This window comes from Panthera leo, chromosome A1 (assembly GCF_018350215.1).
Source record: "Panthera leo isolate Ple1 chromosome A1, P.leo_Ple1_pat1.1, whole genome shotgun sequence".
Lineage (NCBI taxonomy): Eukaryota > Metazoa > Chordata > Mammalia > Carnivora > Felidae > Panthera > Panthera leo.
In genome coordinates, this window is record NC_056679.1 from 156,427,904 (window position 1) to 156,453,088 (window position 25,185).

General features: G+C 37.1%; 1 protein-coding gene and 1 long non-coding RNA gene across 22 annotated transcripts in view; one reads left to right on the top strand and one right to left on the bottom strand.

The window, feature by feature from the left end:
* Positions 1 to 577: 577 nt before the first annotated feature.
* Positions 578 to 10,707, top strand: LOC122222913. Of its 3 annotated transcripts, none has more exons than XR_006203945.1 (5): positions 578 to 2,522; positions 3,248 to 3,304; positions 7,269 to 7,340; positions 7,624 to 7,691; positions 9,283 to 10,707. It is a non-coding gene; the product is annotated as an uncharacterized LOC122222913 (long non-coding RNA). The 3 variants fall into 3 exon arrangements; XR_006203947.1 differs by lacking the exon at positions 9,283 to 10,707 and having other exon boundaries at positions 578 to 1,829; positions 2,345 to 2,522; positions 7,624 to 7,904; XR_006203944.1 differs by lacking the exon at positions 9,283 to 10,707 and having other exon boundaries at positions 7,624 to 7,904.
* Positions 4,907 to 25,185, bottom strand: part of MCTP1 (multiple C2 and transmembrane domain containing 1) — a 529,626-nt gene continuing 509,347 nt past the window's right edge. For 14 of the 19 annotated variants that reach the window (XM_042943593.1, XM_042943612.1, XM_042943560.1 and 11 more), the window contains 4 exons: positions 20,648 to 20,757; positions 16,582 to 16,691; positions 7,919 to 8,016; positions 4,907 to 6,936 (listed from right to left, as the gene is read on the bottom strand). In XM_042943593.1, coding sequence (XP_042799527.1) covers positions 6,865 to 6,936; positions 7,919 to 8,016; positions 16,582 to 16,691; positions 20,648 to 20,757 — 390 coding nt within the window. In that variant the 3' untranslated portion in view covers positions 4,907 to 6,864. Of the gene's footprint in view, positions 6,937 to 7,918; positions 8,017 to 16,581; positions 16,692 to 20,647; positions 20,758 to 25,185 lie in introns of those variants that run through there. The other 5 variants (XM_042943674.1, XM_042943634.1, XM_042943577.1 and 2 more) reach the window with 4 other exon arrangements.

A 25,185-nucleotide genomic window follows, 5' to 3' on the forward strand; every position in this document is an offset into this window, starting at 1 on the left:
GTTATTGGAGGAAATGGGCTTAAGGAGAGGTTGAAAGCCATTTACAAAAAAAATGGTTAGACTAGTTTTCTCTCAATGCCATTTTTCTTGACTAATTATAGTTCTTTTTTAAAAATAGGATGTAATTAAAAATTAAATGTAATTAAAAATTAAGTAAAATTACGTAGGGGAATATATTATAAGCAAATATGTTGCTAATAGTGGTTGTATTTATGATAGAATTTCGAATATTTTCTTCACTTCTCCAAGTTTCTCTGTAACATGATTCATATTTATAATGCCAGTAACTCATTTATTTTTTAAAGTAATGCTCCTAACGTAAGAATCAAGTCTTGAAATTTTTCTAAAGCTCTTAATCAAAATGGCATCTACTGGATTTTTAAAATATAAAGTATATCTGTGATGCCTGGGGGCTCAATTGGTTGAGCATCCCACTCTTGATTTTGGCTCAGGTCACGATCTCACGGTTCACGAGATCAAGCCCCACATGGGGCTCTGTGCTGTCAGCATGGAGCCTGCTTGGGATTTTCTCTCTCCTTCTCCCTACCCCTTCCCTGCTTGTACACACACCTAAAAATAAATAAACATAAAAAAAATAAAATATAAAGTACGTTTCTAAAACACGCCATTTTTCTTCAGTGAAGGATATAATTAAATACAGTACCATCTAATGTAGATCTCAAAAAAATATATGTGGACTGTATGCCTCACCCCACCTTTGATTGTGAATCATTTTACTGATCATTTTACTCATCATTTTACTGATAAATGCTGCTTCAGTCTTCTAAGCCTCTTCCAAGTAGCGTTTAGGGTGGGGCCATTAGGAAGATTCTTAAATTGTTAAAGATTAAACTTCTTCATGTAGAAACCTTGTGGAGTCATGATAACATAGCTTCACTATGAGCCTTTTCTGATTTTAGAAGTATTCATGGAACCTGAAGAATTACTTTTCTGATTGTTTTTTTTTGTTGTTGTTGTTATTGTTTTTTTCAGATTCAACACCAAAAACAGGGAGAAACTAAGACTGAATCAAGGCTGTAGCTTAAATGCATTTGAAGGGAGTTTACTACTGTGTTACTGGGCATTTTTTTTTCTTGTATCATCCCAGACTTGGAAAAAACTCACTTTTTACTATAGATTTTATTCTATACAACATTAATGCAGATACAAGCAGCCAGTGTCTACTGAGAGAATTCTTACCCTCTTCTCCAGAGCATATTATTTTGCACCTCTTCTGTGAAGGCTAGGAGAATGATTGCTTGTAAGGTACTATTTTAATAGTACAATTCAAAATAGAATATTTTAACAATTTATATGAATTCTGTGGATACCTGTAATGTAACCATAATGCAGTGGTGAATATTCCAGTATTTGTTTTTGGAGGGAGATTTCTCACCTGCTTGTCCGGTTTGTCACAGTCACGGGAAGTCATGCGTTAACAAGTACTTCTGTGTTCTCCATATTAGCTTCTAGTGCCACGAGAGGGGTGTGTACCTGCTGCCCCACCCCACAAGAGTTAGTGTGCCTGACTCTTGGCTATCATGTGCCAGATGTTTTGTGCTAACCCCCCAAAAAGGTTTTCTCTGTTAAATCTGAAAATGCATTTTTTTTTTTTATCCTACAGGGAAATTTTTAAAGTAGTGTTCAGTAACTTCAAATGAATAAAATGGACCGTCACATTGATCTATTTTAAAACTACTTTTTCAAACATATGAAGTATTTGACTTTTCCCAGTGGGTTCCCATGTACTTCAAAGACCCTGCTGTAGTTTGCTAGTTCTCTGTGTTAATAGAATCTTCCATGTAAGAGTTCCAGATCAAAGGCAAGGAGTAAGTATACCATTGTATAAGACTGGGTCAGAACTTGGGTTAGTTACCTATCGTGTTACACAACAGAGTCAACAAAAGCACAAACATTATCCCTCTCTGTATAATAGAAAATAGACACATAAGTCTTTATCAATTTTTTCTGAGAGTTTATAAGTTCTTGACACCAATAAGTTGTTTTCTGTGATTTCAGTATTACAGGTTACACAGATTTTGTCTTGTAACAGAATTTTGCTGTACAAAGGAGGAATGTTTTGTGCGAATGATGTAGAGTTTAGTTGTAAGGTTTCCAGTTCTCTGAATGGCTTTATTAAAAGATCTCTGAACTTGGGACACACATGGGTATTTCCCCTCTCTCAGCCCTCTTCTGTAGTCCAGCTGCCTCAGTAATTACTCTTGACTGTTGTCTCAGGTGGGTCTCCTGTAATCAAGAGACACTTAAGCATGGTTGGGGCCAGGTGTGCACCTTTCTCTATGCTGTGAGCCTTCCCCTAAACTTGTTACCATTTGAATTTTAGCAAAATAAAATGTCTCAAGTTGACTCATGCCTTTGTGAAGCTTGTCTTTGATAATAAGTGGAACTGAGTCTATATTATCATCTTGGCACAACAGCAGCAACCGGCCAGCTCTTGGAATCTCTCGTGCTTTCCTCCTAAGAAAATAAGAGGTGGTTTGCAGGTTCCTTCATTGACTCAGGTTGGTCACTCCTTTTCTCTCTTGAAGGAACACTGAAGAATCTCCAGCAGGGAAGAATTATGTTGCATTTTTACTTTTGCTACAAACTGAGAAAACTTTGGCACAGCTCCTTACCTATTTCTGTTCTCCTTAATACAGATAAAACATTCATCTTAATATACTAATGCTGTTAATTGACTAGAGCAGAAGAGCAGTGCCATTAGATACTTTTTTAAAAACGGAGTTTCACGATTGTTCAGTAACATTTGGAGACACAACCATCATATAGATAAAAAACCGTCTACAGAAATACTGCTTGTGCATTTGAAGGACCACTTCTATGCTATTAATTTAAAATGCAAAGAAAGAAGATCTTGATAAATTGAAATCATTTGAGACCACTTACATATTTGATTATTGCACTTTTTCGATTCCAAGCACAAATCCCCTTGGAAATGGGGGTATATAATCATTAACTTCCAGCAAACCGTTCACAGTGGTGTTAGTTTCTGCAGCAAGTGACCACTTTGGACATTTAATGTTTGGTTGTTTTTTGTTTTTGTTTTTGTTTTTGTTTTTGCACAGTATCCTTATATAACAAGAGATTGTGTTTGGTGTTTAATCTCAAAGATTCAGCTGAAATAACTTTTACAATGTGACTGCCACTGTACAAATGTAGAAACTGAGTCATAAGAGATAACATTTTCTCTCCAAAAAAAAGAATGGTTTATGTTTTTTTCTTTCAGTGAGTTACATCAGTCATCCTGGGAAAGAGAATTATAATTGAAAAGAATGACACTATTGTAAGTATTCATTACGTTTTTTATGTAGTTTTAATTCATACTTGACTGAGCAATTAGAAAAGTCTGGTTCCAGATACTCTAATCAAACAAATGAATTGGCATCTGTACATATACACATACTCACACATGACATTTAAAGCCCCAGAATTTAAATAAGCATCACTTTAATAATATCTGAAGCTCTTGCAAGAAATAGAATGGTGGCTGTCTTTACTCTCTTACATAAAACTTCTGCATAAGACTAGTTAATACAAAATTAGACCACTTACAGCATTACAGACATTTGGATATTAAAATGGAAAAATAAGTTCCCATGGTCCCTGGGTAAGAGAGTTTACTACTAAATTTTTTTCATTTTTAAATATAGAATAAAATTCTATAAAAGATACTTTCCAGAAACCTGTCAATTAAATTTTGTTCTTACCTACTTTAGCTCCAGATTTGATTTTAATATACTGTCATTGGTTGGATCATTGCTTGTGACAGGGCAAATCATATAATTAGGTACTTAATAAATGTATCACAAAGCAGAGTTGCTTAAAAAAAATCTTTTATTTATTTTTCAATTTTTTAATGTTTATTTTTGAGAGAGAGACAGAGCACAAGCCATGGGAGGGGCGAATCTGAAGCAGGCTTCAGGCTCTGAGCTGTCAGTACAGAGCCCAACGTGGGGCTTGAACTCATGAGCTGCAAGAGCATGACCTGAGCTCCAGTCAGGCACTTAACTGAGCCACCCAGGTGCCCCCCGCCCCCTGCCAAAAAAAAATCTTTTGGGGCGCCTGGCTGGCTCAATTGGTGGAGCATGAGACTCTTTGATCTCAGGATTGTGAGTTTTCAGAGCCCCAGTTTGGGTGTAGGGATTACTTAAAAATAAAATCTTTAAAAAAATTTTTCAACTCAGATTATCCTAGTGTATTCTTTGGTTCAAATGTAATTTGTAATCCCTATAGCATCTGTCAATTTGAGTCCGTGGAACAATACCAAAATGAACAAGTATTACATTCTTTTTATCAATGAAAAAGAAATTTAATATGCTTTTCTTAGGAATTACAATTATTGGCAATAATACTTTCCCATGTGAATGACCTTTAGTGAGTTTACTCACTAAAAGATACTGAGGAAGGTATTAATAGTTGACAAGATTACTGTCTTTAGCAGTCTAACACCTATTTGGAGTGACATTTAATCTCTTAAAGATATCTTGAAATATTTACATGGAAAATCTTTAAAAACTAAAACAGCTTTCAAAAGGCAAAACTGTACCTATGTGAGAAGGGGAAAGAAATAGTTCAACTTTTATTAGACACAGTTTCTTCTTTTCTGCCTGTGAATGTAGTACTTTTGAAAGCAATGAAGATCCCTCTGAATATCATTTCATGCCTCAAGATAGTTCTTCCTCTTCTATCAACTTCATTCCATGCTCAATCCTTTAAAGGCATTGAGTTTCATACAACAATAGGGTTTTGGCGAAGGTCCTATGTGTCCACACCAAACCAAGTTCCTCTAAGTGAAGTGTCATTTGTAAGAATATGCAAACAATCCTCCAGCATTCCTCTCTCTACCACCACCACAGGAAAAAAAAAAAAAAAGGAGTACAGATTATACTTAGAAAAGAGTTTTTTTTATTTAATGCAGTGAATGTGTAGTTAACATTACCATTAAACTTAACATCTGAAAGTTGGTAGAATGAAACAAAAATTGGGCATCTGTTAATGGTTACTATGCACTAGGTACATCTGAAGTTGTACTATATCAGGCTTGTAGACATTTGAGTAGACACTGTCAGCACACAACATAAATTTCGCATAAGGTATAATCAAAAGGTATTTTGAACAAATTAGCCCATCCATAAACTTTCTGTAGTATCATCAGCTTCATGGAATATTATGTCTAAGTAACAAACAGTGATGGTGTGCAGATATAAGCATGTCATTATAAACATGGTGAGCTAAATAGAGCATACTGAGGTCAAAGCCTTTCTGTAGAAAGGGAATTTAATTGACATTCTCTTTCAAGCATAGTGTATAAACAGATCAAAATAGTTATATCATAAGAAATAGTATTTAACAACATAGCTTTAAAATAAAAATACTTTAAAAATTAGCTTTGATGAGATTATTTTTTTAAAGAATCTTCCTTTAGAGTGAAATATATATATATTTCTGACTTTTCTACATTTTTCCATCACCCCGACCTTCACCCTATCCCAGTTATTAATAAAGTAGTGCAAAAACATTTTCTATAGCATTTTCACCCAGACTTAATCCTGTACCCAGTCAGGGAAGTAAAACATTCTCACCAAATTATTTCTCTCTCCAGAGGTATACTCCCTTGATTTATCAGGGAGTTAGGTACAAAAACTACCATAAATCTTGGGAATGCAATTTTTAAGTATAGATTCTATGGTAAGTATTGAAACATTTTTGTAAAGACAAACTCCCCCCCACCCCATAAGCAGTTGTATCTTTTTTTTTTTTTTTTTTTTTTTACAAAATAGGTTTCATGCATTCATATTAACAAGAATAGTTTTTCTATAAATGAATATAATGAAACACTAGCATATCACTTACCACACTGCATTCTCCTTTACATTAAAATTCACACTAATAACAAAAATTATACTATGCATTAAAGCATTTCAGTAATTTAATGAGAAAGCAGATACTTTGTGAGAACAGTTGAATAGTAAATATTTTTAGATGCACAGAGACACCAAAAGCAATACGGGTTTAGTTTGCTAGTATTTGTGACAACTGAACTGGTTTGCTAACCCACTAACTTGATATAAATTAAAGTAGTGATAGTATAAAAATTCAGATAGGCAATCATTTATAAACCTGGCAGTATTTACGTGTAGTCCTGTAGCGATTTTAAGGTTTTAGATGGAATGATAGAAGGTTTGGAAGTTTTCTTTGCAGAGTATGCAGGATTATCTTGACAGAGTGACTCTACCTTCACTCATTAGCTTAAAATGAGCCGAGTCATATCTTTATGATTTGCACAGGAATGAATGTCAGGATCTGAAGTAGAACTACTATGTTAAATTGAAATGCATCTGTTCTATTATTCAGATTTTGGGATCTCCCTTCTCTTTTGAAATGTATAAAACATAGAAAACTGTAATGGATTACTTAGCAGATAAAAAATAGTCACATTAAAAAAAAAACTTTAAAATCAAATTGACATTTACATTTTATGTAGATTTAATAGAGCACAGCTGAGCATTTAATGTGATATTCTAGTTCTTCCACTTGTAATTAGAGAAGTGTATATCTCCCAGTGTTACCATTCTTATATTTGTTGTTTCAGTGTGTTGTATTATTATCCACAGCCACCAAGGCTTTCACACAGCAACAGCTAAACCTTTATCAAATTGAGTCTGTACAATGGAAGTATATTTTCAAAGACATATGCCTTTGTACACTATTTACAAATTCTCTCGATCATGATAAAAAGACAAAATAAATAAAAAGCAGGAAGAAAGGAAATGCTGCTGAGGCTGAAGGCTTTTTCTTTTATCTTCCCAAACAGATGCTGGTCTCCTCAGTGCTGGGAGCTGACTAGCCAAGATTGTTTTTCTTCCTTTTACATGGGCTATGAGAAGGATCTGGTTTCAGTTCTTGGTATTGCACCTGTTTAAACAGAGTTCAGAGAAAGACTGGTCAGGTGGTCATTTTCTGGCAAAGGAAGGAAAAGCAAAGGAATGAGAGACTGTGTTTGGAGTCAGGGGTGGGAAGAGTGCTCACCCTGGAAGCTGTATGAGATCTGCAGCTGGGATGCAGAAAACAATAGAGTGATACAGCAAGAATCAGAAGGGAAATCCTGCCAGAAATTACATGAGAGCCCTGATGTGAACTTTGGTTAATAGGCTGGGTCTTCACTGTCCGTAATACAAAGCAAAACCATCTTTATCTGTTTTGAAAGACTGGATAACGGTTCTTTGCAATTTGTTTGTTTAATACAGGCTTAATCTCCCTCCAGCCCACTCTCCTGTCTGACACCAAATCAAAAACTCAACTGAAACAAAAGAAAAAAGGTATTGCTGCCAGTAGCTTTAAGATTTCGATTAAAAACATTTTTCATTCATTCTGAAAATAGTTGCTGATTAATGGGCATTAGTTAAACTCAAAGAATTTTAAAGGACTGAGATGTGCCCCAGTCTTCACACACCAGTTTTTCTCCCTGGCCCCACCCCCCCACTAGTCTCCAAAACACGCAGTTTTAAAACTCAATCCCTGCAGATTATGCAAAGAAAGGTTTTTCACATGTCCTTTGGCACTTCTGCTTTCATCATCTATACTCCCATTTCCTCCCTTCAGGTAATGGCGACTTCCTTCACAAACTCCAGCTGAACCTTCCTTGGAGGAAAATTGCCCTAAGAGCCCTGGTAGGTTTTTGATGTAACTCTCTCTCTCCTTTCTCCACTCCCCATTCTTTATAAAATTCTTCTTGGACAATACCCCAAGTGGGCTACTTTCCTGAAAGGCAAAATCTACTACAGGCCTTTTTCACTTTAATTGGTTCTTCTAAAACCTTTGAAATTAAAAGAATTAAAAGTTAAAACCCAAAGCCATACAACATTAAATAGTAGTAATAGTAGTGAAACCTACATACCACTTGTACATCTGAAGGGACTCTGGAAAGGAAGTCAAGTAGTTCATTGTTATCGATTGCATATGGACTCCGCAGCTTTTTTGTAAATTTATTGATACCTGAGAAAGTGATAGATCAAAGATGATTGAAATCTCCAGTTAGGAATTAATCATGTTTATTTTTTAGATGTCGCAGTGACTTCAAGATCTGGATTAAAGTGCTCTTCAGTCTTGACTGAATGAAGCAGTAAACCCTGTTTTCTTCTTCCCTCCCTCTCCTGTTTCTTTCTCTCCTTTCCTTTGTCCCCTTCCTCCCTCCATCCCCACTCAATGGCTGCTCTGGTTTTCTCTTTGTACTTTAATGGCTTCTTCCCCCCACAGGAAAGACTTTTTATCTGGAAAACAAAAGGCAGTTGGCAGCACCTTGCACTGCTGCATTTTGCTTCACCACTCAGTCTCACGTGACTAGAAGCCCTGTTTTAGTGTTCCATCTACTATGAAACTTGTCTCCTTACATTGTTTTCAAGGCAAAAAGTCTGATTTACTGGTTTTCCCTTTTTCAAAAGATAAACCTTACTGGGTTTTTTGGTTTTTTGTTTTTTTTTTTTGCAGGGGGAGGGGGGAGCAGGGAGGGTGTTAATATGCAAACTAAATATCTAGAAGATACTTGTCCATGTGGGGGTTTTTTTCCCCTCAAAATGACCTGAAATGAGAGTTTACCACCAGCTTTTTAAAAAAATGAACCTCTTTTAAAGATGGTGATGCAAGAAGATCCTAAACTCTCCTCCCACACATTAGGTGCTGAGAGAAGGCTTATGTCAATGCAGGTAGGAGAGGCTGGGACACAAATCTCGTCATAAACCTTACCTCCAGCGTGGCAACCCATAGTCAGGAACGAACTAAAAACCTGTAGCTTCTCCCTGAGGACTAAAAGGTTTGAACCCCACATCAGACACGCCAGGCTTTTAAGACATGCACCTGAGAGAAGACTCTCCAAAACATCTGGCTTTGAAAAACAATGGGGCTCATGTCAAGGCTACAGTGCTCTGAGAAATGGCTCTTAAAGGGCTTGCGTGCTTGAAGTCACCCCCGCGCCCAATATGGAAGCAGGTAATTGAGGGGTGCCTGGACTTTGTATGGGAGAGGCTCATTTGCTGGTCTTGGAGCATCAACTCGAGAGACAGGCACACATTCAAAGGACAGCTGGAGTGCTCTGAGGGCCAATGACAGGGGGTGCCATCTTTGTCCTTTCCCTCTGCTTTGCTCCAGCTGGTGTGTGCCATCTTCATCCTCTCCCTTTGCCACACTCCAGAGTGTCAGTACCTCCCTGAGGGAAGCTTTGACACATGTATGGTGCCCCAGTTTTATGTCTGGTTTTACTTCTAGGAGGTGGCTCAATATGGTGACGTAGGATGATCTTGAACTCACTTCCTCCCATGAACACACCAAATCTACAGCTACATATGGAACAGTTCCCTCCAAAAAAGACCTGAAAACTAGTTGAGCAACTTCTTCACATCAGGCAACAAGGAAAAGGCCAAAGTGAAGTGGGTAGCAGAGGCTGAGACACGGTCTCTACCCCAGCAAGGCCACCCACAATCACAAGGTAACTCACAAACCCGGAGCATCTCTCTGAGGACCAGCAGGTGATACCTTGTGTCAGGCACCCTAACTTTTAATTCCTGCACCTAACAGATGAGCCCCAACACATCTGGCTTAGAAAACCATGAGCCCTAAAGAGCTGTAGTGAAATGAGAAATGGCTCAAAGAGCTAGTGTGCAGACTCTCTTGCCCCAGGGTGCAGCACAGAAGCAGCCATTAGAAATGCACCCAGACTTTAGGAAATGAAGATCTTCCCTATAATCTTAAAGCTTCAGCTGGAGGGGCAGGGACCTGCTGGGACACTCTTCTGCTTGTGGGTGACATATTTGCACTCTCTGTCTGCCTTGTAAAGCTGGTGGGTGCCATCTTTACCCTCCAGCTGGCAGGCACCATCTTCACACTCTCCCTCTGCCACGCTTCAGAGCACCAGCATTTCCTGGACGGGAGTTTTTGCACACATCTGGTGCCTTTGCTCTTGTGGCTGCCAGCAAGGGGACACCCCTTGATTGCCGGGCTCAGTAGGCCAGTATTGCTTCCATTCCTGAGTTGCACGGGACTCTAACAATCAGACCATCCTTGGCAGAAGACCACCCCCAGGACACTGCACACATAGCAAAGGGAAAGATCCTCCCAGTTGCTCAGAGAAAGAAGCCTATTTGCAAGCTTTGGCCTTGTGGGCCACCTTCTGCTCCGGCACACTTAGAATAATGTGTGGGAGCGTTCTCAGGGAACAGAGTCCAGTGGATACGGTCTTTGCACTCTCTGCCTCACTAGAGCTCATAAATATCTCCCTAGGAAGGTGCTTATATCCTTGTTTGACACCCTTGATTTTTTGTAGCTGCTTTTGGTGGATAAGGTGCTACTTGTGTTTCTGGGTCCCACACATTTCTGTAGTCCCAGGCTACAACACACGTAGTCTGTGAAAGAGAACTATTTGTCCTGGAGCTGCAGGCCTACATGACAAGCTTTCAGTTTGGCATACATCTACAAGCTTAGAGACGTGCTCTGAGGAAGTGAGTGCAGCAGTGTGTCATCTTTGTGCTGTCCCTCCACCTCCCTACAGCTCCCTGGCATCTCCTAGAAAGGAGTTCACACACTTACCTGGAGCCCCAATTTTAGTCACTGTCTCCCAGGGGATATTCTCTAGATAACCTGGTTCTAGTGGCTAGAGGGGCTTATGTGCAATCCTATAGAAATTATAGATATATATTTGCATTCTTTATTTATATTTACATAAATTTATAAATATACATAAATTTATATATGTGTGTGTGTATGTATATATACACACATATATATATATACACATATATGTATATATATATACATACACACACACATATATATGTGTGTGTGTGTGTGTGTGTGTGTATTTAAATTGCATTCTTTAACAGCTGCTGCCCGAGGGTTTGGTTTCCAACCAGCCTGAATCTAGGTACTAACTGGTCTTGGCACACCATCAACTACAAGGAGCTATTAAAATAAGCTACTCAGACAATCAAGAGACAACCAAGAGCTAAGGCAGGGTTGAATAATAAGGTTCACCTCCTAAACAAGGCCAGCCTTTCAAGAATGGAAGAAGTGTCTTTTCATGTAATGCACAGAAAACAATAGTCAAGGCAAATGAAGAAACAGGAACATGTTCCAGAGGGAAGAAAAAGATAAAAATCTCTGGAAAAACCTTAAGGAAGATGGTAGGTAATTTACCTGATAACAGTCCAAAGTAATGGTCATAATAATGTTCACCAAATTCAGAAGACTAGAACACAGTGAAAATTTCAAAAAAGAGATGGAAAATATAATGAAGTACCAAATAGAAGTCACAGCTGTAGAATCCAGTCACTGAACTGAAAAATACATTAGAAGGGTTCAATAGCAGACTAGATGAAACAGAAGAAAAGAACAGTGAACTCGAATACCTGGCAGTGGAACTACCCAGGCAGAGGAGATTAAGGGACATGGGGCAAAACCAAGCATACTAACACAACAGGCATCCCAGAAGGAGGTGAGAAAGAGAAGGGGGTTGAAAACTTCCCTAAACCTGGGAAGGAAACAGGCATCCAGATCCAGGAAGGCCAGAGAGTTCCAAATAAGAGGAAGGCAAAAAGACCCACACCAAGGCATAGTTTAAAAGAGAAAAGGTAAAGATGACCAAAAAGAAAAGTCCTAAAAGCAGCGAGAGAAGAACAACTTGGTAAGTAAAGGGAACCCCCATAAGACTATAAGATTTTTGTCAACAGAAATTTTGCAAGCTGGAAGGGAGTGACACAGAAGCTGAAGGAGTTCATCACCATGAAACTGGCCTTACAAGAAATGTTAAAGGGACTACTTTTAAGCTGAAAAACGATGCTAAATAGTTAAAAAGAAAATATGAAAGTATAGATCTCACTGGTAATGGTAAATATATAGTAAGGGTAGTAGATTAATCACTTACAAAGTTAGCATGAGGGTTAAAAGACATAATAAAACTACAATAATTGGTTAAGGGATATTCAAGATTAAAAGATGTTAAATGTGGGACACCTGCGTGGCTCAGTCAGTTGAGCATCTGACTTCAGCTTACGTCGTGATCTCTCAGTTCATGAGTTTGAGCCCCACATCAGGCTCACAAGCTGTCAGCACAGAGCCCACTTCGGATCCTCTGTACCCCTCTGTCTGCCCCTCCCCTGCTTGTGCCTGCTCAAAAATAAAGATGTTTAACATCAAAAACATAAAACACGTGGATGGAGGTTAAAATGTAGAACTTCAAAATACATCCAACCTTACAATGTTACCAATTTAAAATAGACTGTTATAAGTTGTAATATATAAGCTTTATGGTAACCACAAGGCAGAAAGCTCTACCAGATACACAAAAGATAATAAAGCAACCAAAGCATACCACCAAAGAAAGTTATCAAATCACATAGGAAGAGAGCAAAACCCATCTGTATGTATGCTGCCTAGAAAAGACTCATTTCAGATAGAAGGACACAGAAAGTGAAGGAACGGAAACCAAAAGAAAACTGGGGTAGCTATGCTTACATCAGACAAAACATACTTGAAAACAAAAACTGTAACATGAGACTAAAAAGGGCATTATGCAATGATAAAGGGGCCAGTCCAACAAGAGGACAGAGCATTTTAAAGTAGTTATACAGCCAACGTAGAAGCACCTAAACATGTAAAGTCAATATTACCAGACATAAAGGGAGCAATAGCAGTATAATACTAGAGTACTTTAATACCTCACATCAACACATAGATCATCCAAGCAGAAGATCAATAAGGAAGCAGTCTTAAATGACATGTTAGAGCACATGGACCTAACAGACATGTATAGAACATTCCATCCCAAAGCAGGAGAATATGCACTCCTCTCAAGGGCACATGGAACATAACATTCTCCAGGATAAATATGTTAGGCCACAAAACAGATCTTAATAAAACAGATTGAAATCATATACATCTGAAAAAGATGAAAAAAACACAATGGTATTAAACTAGAATCAGTTATAAGAAGAAAACTGGAAAATTCACTAATATGCGGAGATTAAATAACATGCTACTGAACCAATTTGTCAATGAAGAAATAATACCTTGAGACAAATGGAAATGGAAATAAAACATACCAACATGTATAGGGTACAACAAAAGCAGTTATAAGTGGGAAGTTCATAGCAATAATGCCTACTTCAATTAAAAAAAAAAAAAATCTCTAACTTTACACTTCAAGGAACTAGAGAAGAAAACAACAGACAAAACCCAAAGTTAGTAGAAGGAACGAAATAATAAAGTTCAGAGCTGGTTCTTTGAAAAGATCAGTAAGATGGCAAACCTTGAGTTAGACTTACCAAGAAAAAAAGAAGATTTAAATAAAATCAGAAATGAAAGGATATGTTAAACCAGAAACCACACATGTATAAAGGAGCATAAGAGACTAGTGTGAACAATTACACACCAACAAATTGGGAACCTAGAAGAAATGACAAATAAAGGTGGTAATAAGCTCCTTGACATTGGTCTTGACAATGTTTCAGAGTGGACACCAAAAAGCAAAGACAACAAAAGTAAAAATAAACAGGACTACATCATACTAAAAAGCTGCACAGCAAAGGAAACCATCAATAAAATAAAAAAGCAACCTACTGAATGGGAGAAAATATTTACAAATCTGATAAGGGGCTAATATCCAAAATATATAAAGAACTAATACAACTCAATAGGAAAAACAAAAACACAGTCCAAAAAAAAAAATGGGCAGAGGATCTTATTTTCCAAACAAGACCTACAGATGGCTCACTGGTACACGAAAAGATGCTCAACATCACTAACTATCAGGGAAATAAAAACACCTTGAGTTATCACCTCACACCTGTTAGAATGGCCATTATTCTTGTCAAAAGACAAGGAAGAACAAGTGCTGGCAAGCTTGTGCAGAAATAGGAACACCTCCTATGGTGGTGGTGGGAATGTAAACTGGTGCATGTGGAAAACAGTATGGATAATCCTCAAAAAAAAAAAAAGAAAAGAAAAATTGAACCACCCTATGTCCATACAGTTCCGCTTCTGGATATTTAGCCAATGAAAACAAAAACACTAACTCAAAAAGATAAATACACCCTCCTGGCACATGTTCATCGCAGCACTGTTTATAATAGCCAAGACATGGAAACAACCTAGGTATCCACTGACAGATTAAGGAAATCTTGCCATTTGCAGTAACATAGATGGGCCTTGAGAGCATTATGCTAAGTGAAATGAGTCTAAGACAAACATCTTGCGATTTTACTTATATGTAGAATCTAAAAAAATAATAAACCAAGCTCATAGATTCAGATTGGTAGTTATCAGAGGCAGGAAGTGGGAGAATGGATGAAATGATCTGAAGGGGTACAAATTCATGGGCATGTCATGTATAGATAGCATGGTGACTCTAGTTAATAATCCTGTACTGCATATCTGAAAGTCACTAAAGAGTAGATCTTAAAAGTTCTCACCATAGGAAAAATGTTTGCACTTCTCCATCTCTGGCAATGAGATTTTCAGAAAGCAATTTTCCTTTTAAATTACACAAAATATAAATTTAATGCTTGCAAAAGATGCTGTGATTGACTTACTTGGATCACTTTTGGACTAGAGCAGCCAAAAACCATGACAGAGGAGCTATATCTACCCATACTAAGTTACTCAACAGTGAATCCTCTGCTCTTACCTGAAGAGCAAATGTCGTTGGACGGCAAACAGGGGAAATTGGAGCTATTACAGAAACAAAAACTGTGATGGGATAGCAATGTCAAAACAATACACAAAACCAGAAGTATCTATCCCACATATTCTATGATACAAGGTAGAATTTCAGTGAGATAAGTCTACTCTGAAATTTATATTGCTCTTAATAAGTGACCAAGCATATTCACATATACAAAATAAATTAACAGCTTTATATGAAATCAACAAACCAAGCTGTAACTTAGAGGATCTTGGCTCTTCTTCAGGAAGTTCAGCAGAATAAACTTCTTTTGCAGTCTTGAATTTGGTCTGTCTCCCCATGTGAGACCCATGTCTTAAATTTCTGGTTAACATTTCAGCAATCACCTAGCACTAAAGAAATACTGTTCTTGTTTTATTTCATTTGATGAAACAAGAGGCCCAAACACATTCTCTTAGAATTACGTTTAAGACAGAGCTAGTGAGGCCACCCCAGGTTACAGAGCCAGATGTTTGCCATGGGCTCTGCTTTTTGAGAACGCTGGGGAAACAGAACCAGAGGTTCACTACCTATCACAGCTGAGATGGCAGTTCTGACCCTAAGTAGGTTAGAGATAATAAACTGCCACACCTCATGCCCTACCCTAATTCCTTCAATAAAACAGCATCTGTTTTAAATACCAAAGGAAAGAATGAAAGACCTTGAACATACATCAGGGAAGCAAGAAGAGTAGAAATGCTTCCCTCCTTGTGTAGTGAAGGTATATCTTATTTGAAACTGTTTAAATTATAACAAGGGAAAAAAGTAATCATTCCCCCCACTCCTTACTCAAGATGTAAAGTAAGGAGAGTGATGATAAAGGGTAAGAGGGCTGATTCAGGATATGACAAGACAGGCCAAAAAGAATAGGGAGACAGGAATCTGAAAACTGGAGGGTTTGGAGACCTCTGATCCCTTTTGTCACTTTTTCCAGCATTTCTTTAAAAATCTCAGAAAATAACAAAACATACCTTTTCAAGTGTAAACGTGTGTTTTCTGGACTTAATACCCAATTTGGTTCTTTGCATTTTATATGTTTAGCAATCTTAGGTGTATGCAGGCTGAGGGGGAAGTAGAGAGTCATACTTCTACTGAGTCATGTTTATGTATATCATTAATGTAGTTTTATAGGTTAGTACATCTTAGAGAAGGACAATTTTTTTCAAACCAAGAATTTTCTCAGATAAGTAACAGAAGCCCTAAAATAATGAAGGATGCTGAAACTACCACCTAAGTGGAGTCTAGGTCCACAGGAACTGTTGGCCTGCAGCATAACTGCGTTAAAAATTAGGACCAGAAAATACCACCTTTAAAGTGGGCTTGCACAGAAGCAATTTTGTTTAGTATACATAAAGCAGGTTTCTTATTCCTAAGCAGCCTGTCAGTGCCAAGGACCCTTTTTGTGCCTCTTAAAGGTGACCTCTTAAATAGGCGGCCATATATAGAACTGTGTTTACGGACACTTCCACAAGATAAAGCACCACAGCACAAAAGCATATTGTCCTAAATGCACCATATGGATCGAAATGCCTCTGTTTACGTATAAGTGGTGAAAATAAATCAGAATGGTATCTAGACAAAGCTACACTTTGATATATGAAGAATCTGCACAACTACATGTTTACAGTATGATGGAGCCTATGGTGCCAGATAAGAAAAATGCATTTTGTAGGTAGACCTAAATCTTTATACTGTTGTGATTTTTAACTGACCTGTCTCTTTTCATCATGGAGTAGCTTCATGATAATAAATACAGGGAACTACTGACAGTATAACTCATTCCTTAAAAATAGTTTGTTCCTAGTATCTAAGGCAGTTTACAAAAAAAAAAAAAAAAAGAAGGCTTTACTTACCCCAGACAAGGACAATGTATCTCAGTGGAATGAAGTACAGGATGACTGTGAACACACAGAGGGCTACAATGGCCAGCCAGCTTAAGAATGGGACAGTCCAGTTGAAAGTACTGAATAAGAAATTAACACATCAGCAATCTGAGCACTTGATACTTTTTTCAAGCAAAGATTAAAATAAATGTGATTCTAACCCACACACTGGACTAGGGATCTAGTAAGACTGCATTTCTCTCTGGAATAGAAGGCAATTGCAGTAGACTGTCAGAGGACACAGGTTAGTCACAATCTGCTGAGTTTCATGAAAGCAGGGCCCAGGTAAACAAGGCTTGCCACCAACCCCTCCAGATTGTCCCAGGTGACTTCAGGGCCTCAAGGTGCACTAGACTCCTAGGTGGTTAAAAAAATTTTTTTTAAATAGGTTTTTCTGCTTTTAAAACTAGTAGCCAATCTTGTTTTCTCCAAAATTTCATAGAGGAGAATGCCCCTGGGCCTACCATTCTTTCTTCTGTCAACTCACACTGGATTCCCGACACTGGAAATAAAATGTCAGCAATTGTCTGTAGACTTAAATCTTACACTGTTGTGTAAATCCTCTTGAGTTTAGAATTCCTTCGAGAAATACTCACTTTTCACTTCAGCTATGTTTCAAATGTAACTAGAAGTCAGGAAGGGGGAACAGAGCGGTTAGATTTGTAAAAATTCACCTGCCATCCTTGCCCTTCCCAGAAATACAGAGATAATTAAGAAATAAAGTCAGTACCGACTCCTATTCTCCCTGTATTATTTCTGGCAAAGGAAAGCACGTGGTAGATTTGTTGGAAAGACTGAAAATGGAGTGTAAGCTGGCAAAGTGGGTTACAGCAGGGCCTGCCTGATGGGTCTGCAGTGTTCCCATCCTGCTGCTGATTGATAATGTAGAGGGGTCAGGGAAGGCTGCAAGACTGAATGTTGACAGTGAGATAACATCAGAACAAAACAAAAACAGGATCGGTGAGGAAAAGTAGAAGAAGTTACAAAAAAGACAGTACGAGGAAGATGGGGAGGAATGTAGTGGGACAAAAAAGAAAATGACAGAGAAGTTTAAAAAGATGTAGAAAAGCAGGGAAATCGAACATGGAAATAGTGCAATAGTTTAGGATTCTTTGTGTAGAAATTCTGTAGTGAATCTCACGGTTTTTAATGGAGAATGGCAAAATAATAACGGAACCATTGCATGGAGTCCACAATGTTGGGCATATAATTATGTCACCGTTTACAAGCATACAACTGCCTCAACAACCAGCCTCTGAGGAGGAACTAACACATACTGTTGAGTGACACTTTACTGCAGTTTAATGAAAAAAGCAAAAAAGATACCTATGTTCAGAGCCTAGATTCTGCCATTTGACTTTAGACAAATCAACCTTTCTGTGCCTCAACTTCCCCCTTTAAAAATGAGGACAGCTGTTACTGTGGTGGACTGATACTGATGGCAACATATTTATGTGAATCAAAGTGATATTTTTAGAGCTAATCAACTCTAGTGGTCTATTGCAGTGACAAGGGCGCCAAAGACACTTCAGGAAAATATGAAATTATACGTGATAGGGATAAATGTGAATGTTTTTAATTTTCTCTAATTTCCTGATAATGTATGTTATATGCACTTGGAGTGGGGTTTGTCCAGGGCAGTTTTTGCTCCTATAAAGGATGATTAAGAGATTTTCTTCCTATATTTCCCCTCGGCATAACACTGAGGTGTGAATCCTTAGCTTTGTGGGCATATACCTTGCCTTTTGTCTGTCTAGGGTCAAATGTTTCCTAAAAATGTTTTTTTTCTAGTAAAAGAGGCACAGTGAAATCAATCTGGTTGTCTTGTTTTCAGTAACTCTTGGGGTCTGGCTTTTCTCTTTGTTTCCTCCCCTGGCCAGAGTGAGCACCCTGTTTCACCGTCACCTAAAGGATCGTGCCTTCCTTTCTTCACTGACACCTGTGCTTCCCTTGGTTCTGCCCACGTGTGGAGAGAACAGAAGGCTGAGGAGGGTCTGCTCGTTTTCCTGGGGCTCAGCTCAGAGCCATGCATCAGCACACCTCAGTGTGCAAGAGCACTGGCTCTTCAGTGAGAAAACCCTCCTTCTGGGCAGCCTCCTGAAGGGCTCCCTGTGTTCTCCTTTCTCCTCTTGGAAGGATAAATGGCAAGGAATCGCTACCAGTGTAGCTAATGTCAGAAAAAAAGACTGCCCTTTTCTAAATCCACAGTGCATCATGAAAACTAAATCTAGAATATGATCTTTCCCCAAAAAAGATGCAATTCAAGAAAGTTCTGGAATGATTATTTAGTAACAAGATGTGGTAATTATAGAGGCTTTTCACTTTTTACTTAATGATTGCTTCTGAATCTGCTTTCTGAATAGATGCATTTTATCTCATGTGACCCCAGGGGACCTTCTCTTTTTTAATATTCAAAAAATTGTGCAGGAAAGATGGCTTCTATAAGACTCACTGGATCCTATGCCTGTTTCTGTACCTCAGCCTACACCTATACCTCTGTCTATACCTGTGGAAAGTTCCATAAAACTCAGTTTTTCCCAAGGCTGTTCCACAGCCAGGATCTGGTCATATCCTCCAACTGGCTCTGATGTTTTCCAACCAAGCATCTGAGGTCCCCAACCACCTAGAGTTACAAAGAAGCCTTTTCCTCTCAGGCATAAATTTGCCTGACCTCAGAGCTGACCCAGTGTCTTTATGGTATAAATGAAATACTTCCATCAGGTATCAACACATAGTGTATCTCAGAGAAAGGACAACACTCAAAAGGGAAATGCCCTATTTAATTTAGGACTTCACACTATGCTCCAGTGGAAAGGGTGTGCAGAACAAAGGAACATTCTTAGAAATGGAAATAACATGGAGAGGAAGAGAAAAAAATGTGGGACTTGGTCTTCAGATGTCTGAGACTGAAGGCTGCTGTACATTTGGAGTAAAGGGGAAGCTATTCTAATATGATATAAAAAATGGAAACTCCGCACCTATGCATAAGTGGAAATGTATTAAAAAATTATACAAAATAAAATGCATTATTCCTTGAAACATGAAAAGCACTAGGTGAATGACTCACACCTTTAGTTTAAATAATTTACTCCTTTCAAATGTGTATGCCCAAGGATTCATATCTGTAGAACACTTCTGGTGAATGATAATATGAATAATAATGAATAGATACATGAAACTAGAAAATGTAGGTTTATCCAGATAACAGCACCCCTTGAATAGACTATTTAGCAATCATTATGTAGGCCAATTTTCACATACTTTAGTAGTATGGGACCTTAGTATATTTTTAACTGGTCATTAAGACTTATAAATCCACATCATTGGATTTATAGACAGTTGCTTTTAAAAGTTCATTAGTAAATAAAACTATTGCAAGTAAAACACAAGTAATGTAAAATTCACAAGAATATTCTTAATATAAGAAAATTATATTCTTAATTTTATATTAGCTTTCAATGAAGCTGTACTTATTTTTTTAATTAGGAAAGGTAATTCCTTTTTTAAGAATTATTAAAACTATTAGTTTATTTCATCTGTAATTATGATCTCAACTATTTAAATAGACAAGTTAAAAAAATATTTTTGCAGAGTGCTCTATAAAATATGATTTTTTTTTAATTTTAGAGTTACTCGATGACAATATGTCAACCTATAATAAAATGAAGATGTGTCTTGATTACCTGAAATTCTCATCTAGTTTGGTTTATTTTTTTCCTATCACGATTTCATATTCCATTTAAGAACAAAGTCTTTCACTGTGAAAATGTGCTAAAATTTAGGACGGTGTTATTTCTTCAAAGCTACAAGTAGGACTTCTTTCCAACCAATATGTTCTAAATTTCAGGAAGGAAATTGACAGAACTTTCAGAAAACCAAAGACTGGCAGAAACAAAGTAAATAATGATGAAACTGAGCAATAGATCACCCAGAAGGAGTATCCCCTGCCAAAAAGAATGTGGCATTTCACCCTCTGAGAAACAAATGGACACTCTGTCCCACAGAAGGTCAGGGCTCACATGTCAGCATCACTCACTTCTTTATCCTTTCGCCAAAGGAAGCCACTTCATCTAGGATGTTCTGGACACTGATACAAACCTCCTGGATGGCATAGATTTTATTTATAAATCCCTTTTTTTCACTGTCCTAAAATACAATTAAGAAAAAAGAGAGATTCTGTGTGAGTAACGGTACTCTTCAGTGCTTGAATTCTTGAATTGTCCCTCTCTTACATTTTTAAACTTAAATAAGCTTCATCTCTGTGTATATATAAATGGATGCTTGGAACCGATAAAAATATCAGGGTGTAAAGGGAGATGGAGGACAAGGGGCATCCAGCATCACGGACCTATGCCAACATAAAGGTAGTTGCAAAGCAAGAGACTCCAATTCTGTTGATCTTGCCCTGATGAACAGAAACATTTTAGCCAGAGTTGGGGGGTGGGGGTGGGGAAGGATGTAAAGGTGTAGGAGAGAGGGCAGGTCTCAGAATAACCAAATCCGGAAGACCTGTGAGCAATGAAAACTGAAAGGGGAGAAAAAAAAAAAAAAAAGACAAGGTCAATGGAAACTAATCAAGTAAACACTTCCTAAGTAGTAGTTTAGGAAAATCAGATGCAAAGTAAGCCTGGCCCATCTCTTAAGTATAACAGTCCATACCTGATGCAATAGCATATGCTATTTTCGGGTTCTAACTAAACATTTCCCCCCCTCTTTGTACTTCGTTCTTCATTTTAAAACTTGTCCTGGTTTTAAGCAGAGCTAGTGTGCTCCAGGGAATGGGTGGGTGGGATTGAGTGTAAAGCACCCAGAGAATGGTGTGAGCCTGGGGGAAATGTGCACATTTTGTAATTTTAGACCCAGAGGAAGAAATAGTGGTGGCCTTTCACGATTGAAATTTCTGCTTAGTAGCCTGGCATCACAGGCACTTGCCTAGGCTGTTTGGTGGAGACCATCCAACCCTGATTCCATGACTCCATTCCTCCATGCCAGCTTGAATATCTATGGAAATGTAGATCCAATTTCATTACTTTAACTTCTTTTGAACACTTCCACACTGTGCCAGAACACTTGAGACCTCATGTGGCAGTCAGTGCTTGCTGAAAGCAGCCAGAAAGCTAGAATAATAATGTCGTCATGTTGCACATTTACATACTGACTTTCACTTTAGAAAAGTCTCAAGCACTTTGCTCTGTGAACATGGCTGGGCTGGCATCCTGCCACCTTAGAAACTGAGGGCAAGTGAATGACAGGTGTATCTGCAGCCCCCAAGAACAACAGGCTACAGTGGGACTGAGGATATGGAGGCCAGTTTTAAACATGATCTTGAGATAAAAGTTACTTAGAGCTGTCATTTTAAATTTAATTCCCATGGGAGATATTGTCTTCATTATTCATTTGGCTTATATCAAGATAGACTGTCCAGACAATAAGGTAGATGTGATGCATAAGGCTCAAAGTATACAGAACAATTAAGTACTCTCAAAGTCCCCACTGTCTTCAAAAGCCACCCTTCACTTACCATTACAGACATGAACGCATCAATTTCTTGTCTTTTTTCCCTCCCCAGTAATAAAACAAAGTCCATTAATTTCACTTCTGCAATTGTACACTTCAGAAAAAAATGGATATCCAGTGGCTCCTTCTGTTATTTCCTAATTACAAAGTTGGTCTGTTCTAATCATCTCTATGGCCTTCAGTGTTTTCTCTCTCAAACACCGGCTAAATTCATTTATCTCTATGAAATAAAGAGCTCTTACAAGTATTTTTCTGCACACAGAATAAATCACGCTAGAATCGAAGAAGGCTGGTTGCACAATCAAAATTCATTGAGAATAATGTCTTACCAGTTTGAAATGATCATGTGAAAAAATACTTTTCACAATAGCAATAAAATCCACAATCACTTAAGCATAACATTAATAAGATACGTACAGAATCTGCATAAAGAAAAGAGAGATACTGTGTTTCTGCACTGGAACAGTGATTATTAAAAGAATGTGTTCTTTTCTTCTGTTGAACATACAGGTTTAGTGCATTTTCAAGCAAATTCTAATGTGTTTGGAATGCAGTGAAATGGGGAGAATTTGATAAATTTGTTTGGAAAAATAAATTGAGCGCTATAGCCAAGAAATTTTTGCAAAAGAGAAACAATGAGAAGGCATTTATTGTACCAGATATTTAAGTAATTAAAATATGAAAGAACAGTGAAAGAGAGATTGTTTAATGATAAAGCACCACATAAATCCACCATAAAGATGAAAGCAGTATGTTACTGGGTACTTGTGTCAACTGTTTGCGGAAAATTATGTTAAATCCTACCTCTACAGACTCTCAAATCTACTTGAGATAGCCCAGTTCTACTCAGATCTACCTCAAATAGCCCCAAATACATTCTAGATTAATTAAAAAGCAAAACAACTAAAGGTGAATTATAAAAACAGAAGAAAATGTAGGTAACTTATTTAGTGACCTTGGAACAGGAAATAACTTTTTAAACATACAAGCAGTAAAGGAAGTCACAACAATAATTGGTGGCAAAAGTTACATAAAATAAGAAACTTATTCTGTCAAAAATCCTCATAAATTTAAAAGGCTAAATGGGAAAAAATTTGCAACAAATATGACACATCAACGGATGGGGTTTCCAGTATACTCAATATTGGAAATGTTGGTCTGAAAAGACCTTCATTGCAGTTTTTTTATTATAACAAAAAGAAAAGAAAAAACAGTGACATATTTTGTGGAATTACTTATAGCACAAACAAGTGACATACTACTATGAAATTACAAAATATTAAAGAGAATATTTAATGGCAACAAAAATGCTTATGATCTAATAGATATTGGGGGGGGAGAGGTAAATGTGAGATAAAGTATAATAACTTTTTTTGAAATGGGTGGGTTGGAAAAAAGATGAAGAGAATGTGTCAAAATATTACAGGTAATAGAAGTTACCTCCTATAATATTAATAATTCTTAGCAATTAATGCTTTACTTTTATTTCACTGATTTCCTCCAATATCATAATTTAAGGAACATGAGTAGAAGAAATAAAGGAATTGATACTCATTGAGCATGATTTTAGGTGGTTTCTCTATTTTTTCTTAATTTTTTTTTGTATTCTTATATCTGTTTTAAATTATTTTTAGAAAGAAGTAGAAGATAAATACACACATTAAGCATTATCATGTGTTTTTCAACATGGCTCATTCAATCTTCATAACGTCATCCTACAATGTAGTTTCTTCCACTCTACTGAAGAAGAAAGGAAGGATTGAGAAAAGTGACAACTTGGATTAGGACTATGATAGGCCAAATCCAAAGTTTATTCTCTCCATAATATACCATGTTACCTTACCATCCTATCCAGGAAGGTTTCATTTCCTACCCAGAATTCCAGTGTAATAAAAAAGAACAAAAGACTTGAAAACATTTAGGAACTTATATTGTAGTCACCATGACCAGCAAGATAATAAAGTCAGGAAACTTGATTCAACAGTAGGAAGTGAAAGATATGTTAGAAACCACCAGATGTAATGTCAATAATGCAGTGTGTAAATATTAAATACTGGATCTTTGTTAGTAAGATGTGTCACTGAAAGCATGTACAAAGTCTTCTTAGTAGATACTTTAAAATTGATGTGCTGGTATATGATTACTGGCTAAAGAGTTTTAAAAATCTGCTCACTCTTAATTTTCTGTTTTTTCTCTACTCCTACCCTACTACCCAACCCCTCATCCCCAAACACAAAAAAACAAAATAAGATGGTCTGTAATGTTGACAAAGCTTTGAAAAGCAAATGCTTCGGGATAAAATTTTTATTTTAAAATCTCTTTCATCAAGTCCTATATTCCTCCACTGTGGTCCCCAACCAATGAAGTAATTACTCTTTATATACAGTATATGACCCAAAACTGCAATGGGTAATGGAATTGCTCTGTGTTGCATTCCAATATTTCACACTTTTTTCACTAATGTTCAATACTTTATTAGTAGAGAATAAATTGGTACATTTCTTTTATTGTCGTTTTTGCTTTCCTTTATAAACCAGCTTGGATGAAAGAAATATCATAGGGTAGTTAATCATCCAAAGGCTTGGTAGTGACACTGGTTGGTTTTTTTTTTTTTTAATGCATTATTAAGGTTTCTTTTGAAGATGTAAAAAAAAAATTACCCATAAAAAAAAAGCTATAACTATAAATCTGAGAACATGTGAGATTTATATCATACAACTTTTTCTAATGGCTCTATATAATTTTTAAAAATCTTATTATATTTTAAATAGTCCACACAACATAAATAACTGCAAACTTGAAATACAGTGATTCTTTCATATTCACCTATTTTATGATCACATATCACGACAGGAAGTTAACTAGATTTTTCTAAAGAAGTATCTACTTCCTAGCTTTGAAATATTTAGGAATATCTAAAGACCTAAAGAATCAATAGGAGTACATTACATATTTAGAGAATCCTGTCCAGTGACTTTCAAACCAAAATGACAAGTGCCCAATTCATGGGTCCTATTGTGAATGGGAACAAGAACCCAAAGTGATAGGTGTTGGGGG